We start from the raw sequence: 16,059 nt of genomic DNA, 5'->3' as shown, positions 1-16,059 counted from the left end.
ATGCCACAGCTAGAAGAGCACAATCTACATTACCCGTATTCATCCTCGTGGTTTCCATCGCCGTCAAGTGCGGAACCATCATAGCTGACACTGCACGGCAGGACGCTGAAATTGAAAAACATCATAAGCATCGGTTGTCATCATCAGTTTTGGAATCCGTGACTGTGACACACTGTTCCGGAAAGAAAATCAGCCAGTTTCTATTTCCTGACAAACAAAAGCGCCAAATCCTTTGAGTAACACAATCGTAGCGCAAAACAACATCCTCCAAAAATATTCAATTTTCGGGGCAAACGTAAAAAATTCAGACAACTGTTAGCTTCCCACCCAGTGTGTCACATTGCAACCTGTGTCCGAAAGTCCATCGGAAGCTAGCTCACCTGACTGTTGAATTGGCCCGGACGCCGATGCCCAGCTCGGTCAAACAGTGGAGAGTGGTTTCGCACGGATCACCGGCTGGCAGCGGGAACAGCACCTGGTAGTCGTGTCCTGACCGGTCCGGCTGCCACAGCACGTGCTCAATCTCTAGCTTTTTCAGCAACTCGTCAAGTACCTGTTGGTGAGCGTGATGGTGGTGGTGGTAGTGCATACGAAAAACGAGAGATTCGAGAACAGCATCAGGTTAGAGAGATTGAAGTGAAGCTATTCAGTGGAAAATTAATGACCGTAAAGTTCTTGAAACGGAATTTCTAACCCGAGGGGCAAATCACTTGCAGAGAAGCTGTTCATGAGCTGTTGAAATTTTGTATTGCTGGTGTGAGTATGGATGAGGATGGGTAGTTGGTGGGAAGATTTTATCATGGTGGGATCTTCTCATGAATTGTAAGTTTTTGTCGGTAAACTGGAATCATATCGCAGTTTGTTTATTTATTTTTGTAAAGGCCATCATTGAATTCTTGCTTTGTTTGAGAAACTAGGTCCATGTCATGTTTTGAAATCAATAGAACTAATGTTTGATTTTTCTTTCCATATAATGGAAACGTGGAGCCTCTACACACAAACAAAGACAAATTTGATTTGGTCCCTGGTAAAGAAAAAAGCAAGCCATTGTTAAAAATGGAAATCTTTTACGTTGGCCTATGCACCATGGCATGTTCGGGATATTTGAGTGAGTGACACAAAATATTCTTGATAGGTGGTCCTTTTATCATGGTTGGTGGCATTTAATTGAGTGCCTTCACGCTATTTCAAAACTACCAAAATTTGGGTACAATCCACCCAGATTTGTCAAACTGAACCTACCCAAAAATGGGTTAACTATGTTGGGAGCGACAAGTTGACAAATTAACAACGTCGATCGGATTCATGTCGGTGTTGTTCATTTGTCAACTTTTAACTCCCAGCACAGTTTTCCCATTTTTGGGTAAGTTCAGTTTAGACCGAACTGGGTGGATTCTACCCAAATTTTGGTAGTTTTGAAATAGCGTGTACATTCCTGCATAGTGTCGATCGGTTTTTGTTTTTATCAAATCTTTCAAGGCCCATTTGGCAAAATTTTAAGACCTTGTTGGCGAATTCCAATTAATGTCAATGACATATAAAACAGCAAAAAAGGTTATCTTCCATTTAATTCCACTTAATTAATTTTGGTATCCATGACATATACATATTTCGACTACAATGTGCAGTAGACTGATGTAAATTTTGACATTTTCGCTCCACAGTGCTCAAAAGGTTCCAAATCGGGTCCTGATTAGTCTCCCAAAATTTGAACTCATTTGAAAAGAAACTGACTTGGCACAAACCATTTGAAGTTTATATGGAAATTACTATGGGAAATACAAACTTTTTGTTCATTGTCTTCTTACCCTTTTCAATATGGCACTGTTCAAAAATTCAAAAGCTATACTTATGGAAAATTTTCTCAGCTTCAACTTAGCAGAATATAGTTGTTGAGCCAAACGTCAAATAAAATAGTTATTAATTGTTTAAGAGATTGATAATCTTATGGCATGATCAAGCAACTGTTTTGTCAGCAACACTGTATCTTGCAGTGTGACATTGTAAGTAGCCATGATTTTTGTGCTCTATTCCTAGCGCCAGAAACACCAATGTTGCCTGCTGAACAGTTGATTGAGCATAATCGTACGACATTAGTGGCTTTAATTATTGATAACTTTTGATGCTTACATTATATTGAAAAGTGGTTTGGGACAAAGTTGTAGCTGAGAAAATTTTCTACGAGCTCAGTTATCATTTTTTAAAGCAGAGCGATATGGTAAATTGTTAGATGGATATGAACAAAACATTTGGTTTTCCTATAGTTATTTCCATATAAACTTCAAATGGTTTGTGCCAAGTCAGTTTCTTTTCAAATGAGTTCAAATTTTGGGAGATTAATCAAGAAGTGATTTGGAACCGTTTGAGCACTGTGGTGCGAAAATGTCAAAATTTGCATCAGTCTAATGTGCAGTCTTCATCAGTGTCATTCCCACTAAAGAACTTATCAAAATAAGTACTCATCCCATAGATAAAAAAGTCAAGATCACAGGTATAAACATGAAACTACAATGTGTTGAATCAGAACCTACCTAACTAATAAAAACCCAAAGATTTAAGTAAACTAAAGGAGAAAAAACTATACAACTCTTTAATAAGGAAAATTCCAAAGGCTTGGTAGCCATCATAATGAAGTAATGAAATTGGGTAGTTAGCGGAATGCTTAAATATAATAGCAAAAAAGGTTATCTTCCATTAATTCCACTTAATTAATTTTGGTATCCATGACGATAGTGTTCCCAAGTTCACAAGGCACAGAGAACGATAATGTTAGAATTATTTTAATAAAATCGACTACCCCCTTGATACTCTTACTCATTTTACAGCTGGTATAATTAGTTTGATGGATTCAGGTCCTTCTATCCCACTTGAAATCACTGAAATGGGGTCGATTTTTTTTATGATCGAGTTCCACATATGTTATGTGCTGTGAAGCAACATCAATTGTTTACTTACGACACCAAAGATGAACGTTTGTTCAAGGTTGTAATGGCAGGTTTGCCCAGTGGTGAATCTGAATCTGAATGTGAGTCTGAAAACCATATCAAAGATGAATTGACAAAATTACTTGGAGTTGTGCCACTCCAAGTAATCAAAATGAAAATGAAGTCCCGTCTTGACGATTTGCAAAAATGGGATTTCTAATGATTTTTATTTAGCTCACTTCAAGTCTAGTTAACTAAATAACCTTTACCTTAGAAAAAAAAACTGTAGCCTTATGCTCCATGTCCGAGTTAAGGGGGTATTCCCGATCTTTTTTTTTTCAAAAAATCAAATTTTTTTTTTCACGTTTTTTTGTACTTTAGACTATATACTTTCATCCCCCCAAGCCGTTTTCCGATCAGCGAATTCGGTGTCCAGGCATAGCTGACTAATGGTAAGAACCCCCAAATGGTTTTAACTAAAGTCAAAACTTTAAACGCGTTTTTCTCGAAACCACATTTTTTTATCGGGCGAAGATTTTTCTCAGAAACTATAAAAGAAATTGACTTGAATCTTTGCGCATTTTGTTCCTTAATAAATTCTTTGGAGCTTCTCCCACTTTCAGCCAAAAATATTAACATTTAACATTGTTTGAAGCACCTTAAAGCTGCAAAAAAGCGGGCTAAAAATCGCCTGTTTTATCATATGGCCGCCATTTTGTTAATTTGCAAGATTTTTTGCTGCCAACGGGAGAAGCTCCAGAGAATCTTATGCAGATTATTAATTTCATCGCGAAATCTGTTTCAGATGAAGCCGTTCCAGAGAAAAGTCTTCGCCCGTCCAGGCGTTTGCGGTGAACAGGGGTCTGTTTGCCGCCATTTTGTGACGTCAATAATGTCTTTTTTTATGTCGGAAAAAATTTATTTGTAAACTTTAATGTTCAATAAACAAGAATCCCAAAGAGTTAGGCGCATTACTATTCATTTTCCTTGAAAAAAAAAATAATTGAAAAACAGGCCGAAAAAAGGCAAAAGATTGGGAATACCCCCTTAAGTGGGAACACTTCAGAAAGACTGGAGGAAATGTCCAAAACCTCACTCAGGGCCTTAAGTGCCAGCGATAGGGTCACGGAACAAAAAATTGCTAATTGCCAGCTAATTGCATAAATTGTGGTGATTCCTCTCACGCAAAAGACGACTGTCCTGTGAAGGAAGATCCTAAGAAATTTAAATGCTCAAATTGTGGTGAAAACCACAAATCCAATGTTTGGCAATGTAAGACTCGCAAAGCGATCCTACATGCTCATTCTAAGTGACAGGTAGGAAACGCTGCACGTTTTTATCAGGTACTAACTCCTCTGCTGTTCCGATACTTATAAATCAAGAGCAAATTTTCATTATGTCGTAAGTAACATTCGCACCGATCCGAGAAAAATAAAGTTTTGTTTTGATGACCGAAAAGTTATTCCTATTTCCAATTAACCACATATAATCTCATAGTGATAGCAATGTTTAACATATTAAGCCGGGTTTTAATCATACAAATGCAAATCGCTAGCTTTCATGCTAAAAAATACTGGTTTTTGAGTCTAAAGATATTATACGTCGTTTGGTGGCCCCTATTGTTACTTAAGTCAAAGTGTATTTACCAGGATATTCGGGAGAATTCAAGAGCAAATTTTCATTACGTCGAATGTAACAAAGGTAAACAAAGTCGAGCTATCAGTATCAATCGATTCTCCTGCTATTACACTATATACTGTCCGAATATAGGATCAAATCCCATTTTTAAATTTATTTACCAGTCAAATTGCTTTTTGACGTAATCACCTTCCGATCAAAATAGTTTTCGATGTTACTTAAGTCACCCAACTTCTATGGAGATGCCATTTGACTTAAGTAACAGTGCTGAGAAACCCGTGAAAAGTGTACGTTCGTCGTTTCGTTTTCTCATTATTAAAGTGAATAAATCGAACTGTTTGTTGCTAAGATGATTTCGGTGGTCATAAAATGATGAATGGGCTGCACGTAAGGAGACGTAATTGATAATTCTCCCGAATATCCTGGTAAATACATTTTGACTTAAGTAACAATGGGGGCCACCAAACGACGTATAATAACTTTTGACTCAAAAACCAGTATTTCTTAGCATGAAAGCTAGCGATTTGCCTTTGTATGATTAAAACCCGGCTGAATATGTTAAACATTGCTATCACTATGAGATTATATGTGTTTAATTGGAAATAGGAATAACTTTTCGGTCATCAAAACAAAACTATATTTTTCTCGGATCGGTGCGAATGTTACTTACGACATAATGAAAATTTGCTCTTGAATTATCGTCTCCTTACATGCAGCCCATTCATCATTTTAGGACCACCGAAATCATCTAAGCAACAAACAGTTCTATTTATTCACTTTAATACTGAGAAATCGAAACGACGAACGTACACTTTTCACTGGTTTCTCTGTGCTGTTACTTAAGGCAAACGGTATCGCCATAGAAATCGGGTGACTTAAGTAACATCGAAAACTATTTTGATCGGAAGGTGGTTACGTCAAAAAGCAATTTGACTGGTAAATAATTTAAAAAATGGGATGTGATCCTATATTCAGACAGTATATTAGTGTAATAGCAGGAGCATCGATTGACACTGATAGCTCGACTTTGTTTACCTTTGTTACATTCGACGTAATGAAAATTTGCTCTTGAAATACACTAATGATGAACCGTCATTTCAAACTGCGTGAAATATTTCACAAAATTCTGGCAAATAACACACGATCCTGTCATGAAAACTATCGGGCGGGATTGACCCAAGGGGGGGAGGTGGCTGTCAAATACGAACAATCGTCACCTACCTCGCATAACTGGTTCCAAACGTAAACAAGCCATAAGAAAACTACAGCGTTTGTTTACGTTTGGAACCAGTTTCATAGAAGATGATCAGTAGGCTGATTTGACAGCACGTCCCCCCCCAGAATAAAAAGCGATTCTCTACCCTGCACGGTAACCGCAAAATACCCATTAATGACTACAAAGTAAGCATTTTCTAGGGAAACTGGGACTACCCATTAAATGAGTAAAAATATTATCCATTTATGAGTATTTGTTGCTCAACCCCCGATCATAGATTTAAGGACACCCCCTAGAAACGTTCAATTTTTGTTTTTTTTTAGAACATTTAAAAGATTATGAATGGAAATACGATGAGGCAAATAGCTCAATATCATTTTCAAATTTTGTATACCAAAGGTTCACCCAAAGTTACATTTATTATCAAAATTTACTCTGAAGAATCATGATTGATTTTCTCAAAATTGATTTGAAAAAAAAATTGAAATTAAAAGTAGTAGTAGGACCTTTATGCTATACCACTCATAGCATTGAAATAACCTAAGGAGATCAAAAATTGGACGTAAAATGAGAGAGCTTTGAACAAAACACATTTGCATGTTCACCATCCGGAAGAACTTTGCTGCATGTACAACTTTGACGATGACAGTTACTTCCTGACCTTAAACTATAGCATATACAAATATTTTACATGCACACTAGCACCGCATGCCGAAAATATTTTGAACTACTTACTGTTCACCAGCAAAACAGCTTTGATCTCAGAAAACAAGTTTGCCATAGACAGTTATTTTCTAGCTCTTCGAGCTGTAGCATATATGATGACTGCACGTATATACCAGCGCAGCGCAGTGAGAAAATTCTGAACTACTGTTCACCAGCCAAAAGATCTTGACCTGCAGAACAACATTGCCGAAGACAGTAACTTTCTATTTGGTCAGGATCTCGAGATATTTTATACGTGAAAACTTCACGTGTATACTAGCGCCGCGTAGTGAGAAAATTCTGAAACATTTTGCACCAAAAAATAAGCTTTAGGCTCCTGAACAACTTTGTCGCAGACAGTAACTTTCTATCTGGTCAGGATCTCGATATATTCCATGTTGAACTCAATTAAGTCAAATCCCACGTAGTATGGTCACATTTTGCGCGGCTTCCATTTACATTTTCCCTATTATCCACATTTTTTAGGTGTTTACTGTAATCAAAGTTTAGCTTGTTTGGATCAAAACAAGTTTGTTGATGAACAAAACTCAGCAACAAAATGGCAATGGAAAACTCATGTGTGTTGTACAAAGTACAACAGCGCGAGTAACGGAAGTTTAAAGAAGGTGGTAAAATAAAAAAGATAAGAAAATAAATAAATAAATAAATAAATAAATCTATAAATAAATAACTAAATAAATAAATCAATAAATAAATAAATAAATAAATAAATAAATAAATAAATAAATAAATAAATAAATAAATAAATAAATAAATAAATAAATAAATAAATAAATAAATAAATAAATAAATAAATAAATAAATAAATAAATAAATAAATAAGAAAATAAATAAATAAATAAACACATAAATAAATAAATAAACAAATAAATAAATAAACAAATAAATAAATAAATAAATAAATAAATTATGGGCGAATTATCAGAACCTGATTAAGAATCTATTAAGCTTGGTGGAGCAATGTCGATATTTTGAACCACCCTAATATCTACGGAATTCGGTCTACCTATAGTTGCTAAATTCATAGTCTGGCGGATAGAATTTTGATCTATCAAAAAGCGGAACGAATTCAATATATTGTAGACCAACAATTGAAAAGGCTCTATCAGCTTTTATAAACAAAACGTTGATTATTCTTTCCTCGCCAATCGAACAAAAACTACCGGCATCATCGGATAGGGAAAACTTTCCTCAACCCAAAGATGGTGTTAGTTTGCGTAGGCGAGCCTTGAGTCACGAGAAAAGGGCTGCCGAAGTTTGGTTCGCAATAACTGATGTGTTCTTTTCTGTTGTTGGTCGTGATTTGCTCGATTGGTTCCGCTATTTGACAGTCCAATTGCTTCCCGACATTCTATCCGCCAGACTATGCATATAGCGACTCTAGGTCTACCGAGCCTCGAAATTATTCACAGATACACCTTTCGATTCCAAAACGAGCACCCCCAACCGAAACATTCCAATTACCATCAATTTCGCATCGAGCGCGACGACAACGCATTTCAACCGATTTAATCACATAAATTCTCACCTTTTCCATTGGCACAAAGCAGTCATCGTTTCGCTGCTTGACCGGACCCCGTCCATAGGCCGGTGGGGGCCGTGGCTTAGGTGCTCTTCGATTGTTTTGCACCGCGTGCTTATCTCGTAGTTCCACTTCGAGCCGCAGAATGGCGTTCGCCGCTTCGTTCGATGACGGTACACTCGATTGAACTGCATTTTCCGGAACGTTGATGTTCAGATTGCGTCCGGCGGTGTTGGTGTTGGCAACTGCTGGGCCCAATTGGTTCTGATGATGTGGTGGAATCGGTGGCGGCAGTAGCTCGCTGTTGCCATCGTAGCCATAATCAAGCCCTGCAAACGACGGACCATCGCATCGCGGTCAAAGAGAGAGGCAAAGTTTTACGAATTTATTTTCAACATGCAGTGAAATTTGCAAAGCAAATCATTTTTTTGTTTATTCCTGGCAGGTTACTCAAGGGGGCCTTATGCAGCTGGCCTAGTTTCTGAGGATGGATTTATTTTTTACGAGGATGAGTTTGGGTTTTATGGTCGTTTTTCCTCCAATGAATAATTCAACAGCAATTATCCAATCTGTCGAAAACGAATATTGCAAGCCGGCAGTTACCTTGGTTTATGAGGAATCTGATTTTTTTTCGACGGATTTTCCGTTTGTTTTGGCAGGGTAAAGAATGTATCTTCCATATTCAATGGTCCATTACACCGGAAAATAGCATCAGCTGAACAAGATGCAATTGAATGTGAGTTTATGGATCGTTGGATTGATGGTGAAATTATAATGCAAGCAAAGCTTCTTTCAAAAATGTTGCCAAGAGTAGTTAGGTACATGTTGAACAAATTCAACTATCATCTTAACACTATTTTCCTCCTAGTTCACTATCTCAAGCGGAAGCGGTTTCATGCGCATCATATTGGAGTGCTTTACCCAAAAAATAGGCCAAAAGTCCGAAGCCTGAAATGCATGAATCTCATGTTTTTGTTGTTTATTTTGTAACAACCTATCGTAGCCATCACACAGTTACCATTCAGAACCTAAATATTACTTCTCTTATCCCACACAACTGTCACTATTAAAAGCCCTTGAGTAATCACTTGGTCGTTTTTAAAAGTGTATCTTCTCAGTAACGCAGTGCAAATATATAAAAATCGAATGAAATAATTATCTTTTAACATAGTTATTCGAAAGAGTTGACACAATGATTTTAAACAGATTCCTAGTATGAAAACATAAAATTAACTACCATATTGTCACGAAAAAAAGCAATGAAAATTGGAAAAAAATGTGAAACATTAAATTAATGATGCAGTTACTTTCCGGGCTTTCCTTACATACACTTATACACCAAAAACAATTAATTTGGAATATTCTTAACAATTTTCAAAAAAGGTGCTTGTGTGCTATTTTTAAAAGTCCTATTCAATGCATTAAGTTTTTCAAAGTCTAGAACGGCAAATTGCCATATATTTAGGTTATTTTCTATGATAGGTAATGAAAGAAGGTAACGGGTCATTAGGAAAACCGCCACTAGGCTGAAATTTTAAAAGTGTCTCAGTTTTCTATATACGGCACCAGTTTTTTTTTTTTTTTTTTTTTATCTTTGGTTTGTTTTCCGTCGATCTTTTATTCCGTGCTGAGCACCAATCCTACTGACGCCAGAGAGGCAGCTCCCACACCTGGCCCCTATCGACCCATCAACTCATGAACCGGTGACCAACGGTTTTACTTCCGGCGTGATTAGAGATGCTATGCCTCAGAACTTCCCATTGGCGCCGACTGGAATTGAACCCAGGCCTGCTGGGGTGAGAGGCAATCACGCCGCTGGCATCAGTTTTGATCCGGTTTATTAAAATAATGAGCAGCTGCAGTCCATCTATGATATCAAAAATTATTCCCAACATTGTTAAACGCAAGTTAGCTCTATAAGCCACTTTTTGACTGTATAAGCTATCCTGCTGTTAAAATTTTTAGTTGGTTTGTTACAATTTACATTGAAGGATCTGCTCAAGTTTCAATTGTGATTGTGTAGTATAGATGGGGTCAAATTCCAGGACTCTGATGCTTTTAGGCACCGTACATGCCATACCAGTAGACAGGGGGTGGCATCATACATCTCTACCAGCAGATAAATTAAGTTCTGTGTAATCCACGAATGTAAAACATTTGTTTATTGTTATGGCCATAAAAATTACATGAGATTTTCGACATGATTGAAGTGCATCCTCTACGGATGTTGTTTATCTTCCGGACGACGGTCCCATGGCTATCTAGGTACATGTTTATGTCACGATCACAAATTCATTCTTATATCACAGTTCCTAATGTTTTTGAAAAAAAAAAACTGCGGAGCTCTAGGATCAGTTTCATTGATTGACCTCCTTTACGGATGTTCTGGACTTACCAGAGGATGGATTCATGGCCGTTTGGGTCCATGTTTATGTCATGACCCCAAGTTCTTTCTAATATCGCAGTTCCACATGCTTTCGGAAAATCAGTAGAAATCTCGGATCAGTTTCGAGGATTGACCATTTTTAAAGATGTCCTAGATCTTGCGGAGGACGGTCCCATGGCCTTCTAGGTACATGTTTATGTCACGACCGCAAATTAATTTATATATGACAGTTCCAAGTGTTTTCGAAAAAAAAAAACGGTGGAGCTCTAGGATCAATTACATACATTGACCACTTTTCCGGATTTTTCGGATCTTCCGAAGGACGGTCCGATGGCCTTCTGGGTCCATGTTTATGTCACGATTCCAAATTCGTTCTAATATCACAGTTCCTAACGTTTTCAATAAAACGACGGAGCTCTAGGATCAGTTTCGTTTAAAAAAACGGGGAGCTCTAGGATCAGGAACGTGAATCTTCCACATTCACGGATGTTCCAGATCTTTCGCTGGACGGTCCCGTGGACATCCAGGTTCATGTTTATGTCACAACCCCAAACTCATTCTATCATCACAGTTACTAATGTTTAAAAAAAACGGAGAGCTCTAGGATCAGGATCGTGAATCTTCCACTTTCACGGATGTTCCGGATCTTCCGTTGGACGGTCCGATGGCCATCTGGGTCCATAACCAAATTCATTCTTATATCACAGATCCTAATGTAAAAAAAACGCGGAGCTCTAGGATCAGTTTCATGGATTGACCACTTTTACGGATGTTCCGGATTTTTCGAGGACCGTTCCGTTATCTCCACGATCCATTTATAGGAACCATGACTGTATTCTGGTTAATTGTGAACATTTGTGCACATTAATCTAAATTACAGATCTTGCGCCACTTGCAAAACCCTACAAACACACCTTTCAAAAAAACGTGTAACAGCTCTTTTCGCTTTTTTAAAAGTACACGACTCTATTTCCAATTTTTTAACAATCAAAATCATCTGCAAACCCTAGGAATTCTAAAGGTACCATAATTTTTGAAATTTATTAAGAAATGGCTAAGTTGTGCCATTGCAAACTTGCTGTTACACGTTTTTTGGAGGCATCGTATTCGGAGTGTTAATATTCGAAATCACTTTAGAAAGTATAGAATCATTGCGGAAAGTTCAACTTGAAAATTATTGAATCACTTAGGAATGCACTGAATAACTTCGGAAATGTTCAGAATCACTTCGAAAAATACTGAATATCTCCAGGTATGTTTGGAATCACATACGTCATACATCGCGTTAGAAGGTGTGATCAGAAGAGCTGGGATAGACACGAGTGGCACGATCTTCAGGAAGTCCATCCAGCTTCTTGGCTTCACCGATGACATTGACATCATGGCGCGGAACTTTGAGACGATGGCGGAAACGTATATCAGACTGAAGGCTGAAGTTAGGCGGATTGGACTTGCCATCAACGCATCAAAGACAAAATACATGAAAGGAAGAGGTTCTAGGGAAGACAATGTTAGCCTCCCACCCCGAGTTCAGATTGATGGTGACGAAATCGACGTGGTCGATGAGTTCGTGTATTTGGGCTCACTGGTGACCGCCGAAAATGATACCAGCAGAGAAATTCAAAGACGCATTATGGCAGGGAATCGTGCCTACTTTGGACTCCGGAGGACGCTCCGGTCGAATAAAATTCGCCGCCGCACGAAGTTGACTGTCTACAAGACGCTTATTAGACCGGTGGTCCTCTACGGCCACGAGACCTGGACTATGCTCGTGGAGGTGTTTCCGAACGGAAGGTTTTTCGTACCATCTACGGTGGAGTGAAAATGGTTCTAGAAAGCGACCCAACAGGAACAAGAAGAAGGGGCGCGCAGCGGGCAAGGTGGATCGACCTAGTAGAAGGCGACTTGTGGACCCTTCGCAGACTACGAGGCTGGCGAAGTGTGGCCATGGATCGAGTAGAGTGGAGACGACTTCTTCGGACAGCAGAGGACAACAAGGCCTTAGTCTGATTGGTAAGGTAAGTATGAATCACTTCAGGAACGTTCGGAATTACTTTGGATATTCTGAATAGCTTCAAAAAATTTCACTTCGGAAAGCACTGAATTATTCCAGAAGTACTGAATCACTTCAGAAAAAAATGGAATCACTCCTGAAAGTTCTGAATCACTTCAGAAATGTTTGGAATAACTACGAAAAGTACTGAATAATTCCATATAGTTTGTAATCACTTCCGAAAGTACTGAATCACTTCAGAAAGAATTGAATCACTTTTGAACAGTTTGAAATCAATTCTGAAAGAAATGATTTACTTCAGAAAAGCACTGAAATTCTTGGGATAGTACTAAATGACTTAAGAAAATGTCTGAATCCATTTGGAAAATACTAAATCTTTCCAGAAAGTTTGTTATCGCTTTCGTAAAAACTAAATAATTCCGGAAAGAACTGAACAACTTCACAAATTTTCCGTACGTACTGTATCAATTTTCTCAAGTTTACAATCACTTCTTCAAGAGTTGAATCACTTTGTAATAATTTAATCATTTCAGAAAAGTTTGGAATCCCTTCAAAAAATATTTAATCACTTCAGGAAAATCGGAACTACTTTGGAAAGCACAGAATCATTTTAAAAAAAGTTCAAAATCTCTTCTGAAAGTACTGAAACACTTTAGAAAATCTCGGAATTAGTTTGAAAAGTACTGAATTACAGCAGAAAAACTTCAGAAAGTATTGAATCACTTCAGATAGTACAGACATAATTGAGCATGAGTATGATTAACCGCTCGCGGTTGCTACTCTCTTATTTCCAGATTACCTGACAGAGAAGCAACAAATGATGCATTGGACTAGCATGCATCTGCAATGTGTAAAAACTGGTGATCTCATATTTAACGATAGCCAATAGCAGCGCTGGCCGCTTCCAAATGTAGGTCAATTAGACCGTCAAAACCCAAGAGATCCTCCTCACTTCCAAGAATTTTTCAACAGTTTTTCAACAGGATTCACATAAGGGAGTATTGATTCTTAACGCTTAGCCACTCAATTGTGACACATCGAAAAAGGTTTCAATTTTGGCAGCATAGATGAAGTACAGTCAACTCTCCACAACTCGATATCGAGTTATATAACCATAATAAAAATGAGTGACATGGCTAATGCGATAGCGTTCCAAAAACGAGATCTATCTATACTGACATTACATTACGTTAGGAAAGTTTGGAATTACTTCAGAAAGTACTGAATAACTTGAGAAAAGCTTAGGATCACTTTGGAAAGTACTGGACCATATAAGAAAAAAATACACGCACAGAATAACTTCGAACAGTACTAAACTTTACAAAAGTTTTAAATAACTTCGGAAAAATTGGAAACACTGGATCCGTGTATTATGCTCATAACATATTTAATAACTTCAGAAAAGCTTGTGCTCAGTAGGGAAAATGTTGAATCACTCAAAAGATATAGACTCACTTCCGAAAGTGTTAAATTTTCTGGACTGATTTAACACTTTCGGCAGTAATGTCACGAGTTCTTGGGAACGTCTAAAACAAGAACCTGATATAAACGTAAAACCTGGCACTGAAACAGTAAAGGTATTGCCTATTAAGGTTTCCTAAGCTAACATCAATTGTAACACCACAAACATATCTTGTTCTTATTTCAAAGATTTGTAAGGGCTTCATACTGCGGAAGTTTTGATTTGATAACATACTGGTAGTTTTTGGAACTTTGTCTTGTCCTTGAATATTTAGGAAAGTTCTAGTATTTGTTCAAGGTTTTTTCCTAAAATTAGGAAAAAGTCTAGTATGATATGAGATAAATAAGAAAACACAAATTATGGTGCTTGGAAAATTTGACGAAAATTTCGGAAACTAATGATAATTTCAAGAAGAAAGGATAAAGAGGGATTCCATCCAGAATGAGCTGAAAAAACCTGAAATCGTGCTCGACCATCTTCGATTTGGAAAATACTTTGCCCATATTTTCAGTATGATACACCAAGTATTTTCCGCAGGAGAGGAGACCCTTTTGACTCAAGGGTAATTTTTGAAAAGGGCCTATGTGTTTTTGCACACATACTTTAAAAAAAATGTAGTTCGAAAACAGTTGGTTGTAGAAAAAAAAATTACTAAGAAGGAGTTGTAGGAAACTAATAAGGCTTTATAAAAAAAATATACACGGAATTTTTTTTTCGTTTTTGAACAAATATAATTAAAAATAAACCTCAAACTTCAAATAACGAAAAAAACATATTTCTGATTTTTTAAATATTTTTTTAATAAAAACTTGAATAGAAAACAGAAGTTTTGAAAACAATTCTAGGAAGGACAAACTTTCAATAAAAAAGTTTTTCTAAGAGCAACTTTTGAGGCATTTTTGAAAATTTCATTATTTACGGCAAAATGTTCAGTTTGATGTCAGTATATGATTAAAAAAATCATTTCAAACGATAGTGCGCATATCGATAAACTTCCTAAATATAACCGGCATATTTCGAGATATTTCAAATTTACTTTCATCAAAAACAATTTTTTGTAGATAATAAATTCATTTTCATAAGTTAATCGTGATTCTCCATCAGCATTGATAAGTTTAGCAAGATACACATATATTTACCTTGAATTTGTCTTTTGACGATTGAACGATCAGACAACCCGTTTAGAATTTACAGGGGAAATGAAAACACTATTATTTTAAATATAGAAAGCAGCACAAGTTAAGTTGCACTTATTTTCATTATCAAGCGTTGTTTCATCCTATTTAAGTTGTTAATATTGATGTACCTATCCATCTTATTATTTAAGGTACATTATAATGTCTTCCATGGTATTTTCCATGAAAAAAAGAGCTTCTCTGTTAGAGTAGCTTCAATACCAAAACAATATTTATACCTGAATATCCAAATGGTACCTACGTTTGTATATAAGCATGGCCATCCTTTTGAAAACAGACATCACTAAAAAAATCTTTTTTTTAGTGAACAAGTATAATTTGAATATGGAATTCAAGCTTCGTAAATTATCCGAAAATTTAAATGAAAAACATAAGTTCCTAGAGTGGAAATTTAATTTGGATACATCTCTATCAATCTGTGATACGTGTCGCTTGAATTTAAATAGAATCGAACCATGTGTTGAAAATCTGGAACTAGAAGTGCAACCGTCAATCATGGACATCGCGGAGCCGCAGCTATCTACATCTCGACATGGCCTCGAAGAAATACCATCAACTACGTCAATAACAACAGCATCATCTCAGGCTAGTGGAGAGCAACAATTTTCCAGGACGCATAATATTGAGCTATTCGAAACTCCCCAAGGCCTACTGCTGCTCTTCTGCTACCGATTGCGCTGATGCAAGATCGCTCATGGTGGTATCAACGTATCGCCAATATCGACAAAAAAATTCCAGAATGTTAACTATCCCCGGAGAAAGTATATGGACATTACCAATGGCATTAAGAAACGCATCTTTGGTTTTCAAGCGGAAGAAGATGACCTGGAGCAAAATTGAAAGCTGCGGAACACAATGAGATGATCGGACAACTGAAGGAGAGATTTGCTGATCCAGATTCATCGAGAGACGATCAAATAAGGATTCTGACGATTTTGCCGAAATCTTGGTCAACGCAAACGGTAATGGACAAGT

The 16,059-nt window shown here is 37.1% G+C and overlaps 2 protein-coding genes across 2 annotated transcripts in view; one reads left to right on the top strand and one right to left on the bottom strand.

The window, feature by feature from the left end:
- LOC135709864 (uncharacterized) overlaps positions 1 to 16,059 on the top strand; it is a 949,216-nt gene that overhangs the window by 591,249 nt on the left and 341,908 nt on the right. The gene's annotated exons all lie outside the window — the stretch shown is intronic.
- LOC135709869 (uncharacterized) overlaps positions 1 to 16,059 on the bottom strand; it is a 147,776-nt gene that overhangs the window by 126,302 nt on the left and 5,415 nt on the right. The window contains exons 3-5 of the mRNA XM_065232302.1: positions 8,033 to 8,355; positions 381 to 553; positions 34 to 105 (exon numbers count right to left, since the gene is read on the bottom strand). Coding sequence (XP_065088374.1) covers positions 34 to 105; positions 381 to 553; positions 8,033 to 8,355 — 568 coding nt within the window. The remainder of the gene's footprint in view (positions 1 to 33; positions 106 to 380; positions 554 to 8,032; positions 8,356 to 16,059) is intronic.

Source organism: Ochlerotatus camptorhynchus, unplaced genomic scaffold (genome assembly GCF_037179485.1).
Source record: "Ochlerotatus camptorhynchus isolate MF236.1 unplaced genomic scaffold, CSIRO-AGI_Acam_v1.1 ptg000367l, whole genome shotgun sequence".
Lineage (NCBI taxonomy): Eukaryota > Metazoa > Arthropoda > Insecta > Diptera > Culicidae > Ochlerotatus > Ochlerotatus camptorhynchus.
Note: the sequence above shows the minus strand (reverse complement) of the source record. Positions and strands in the feature narration are given on the sequence as shown.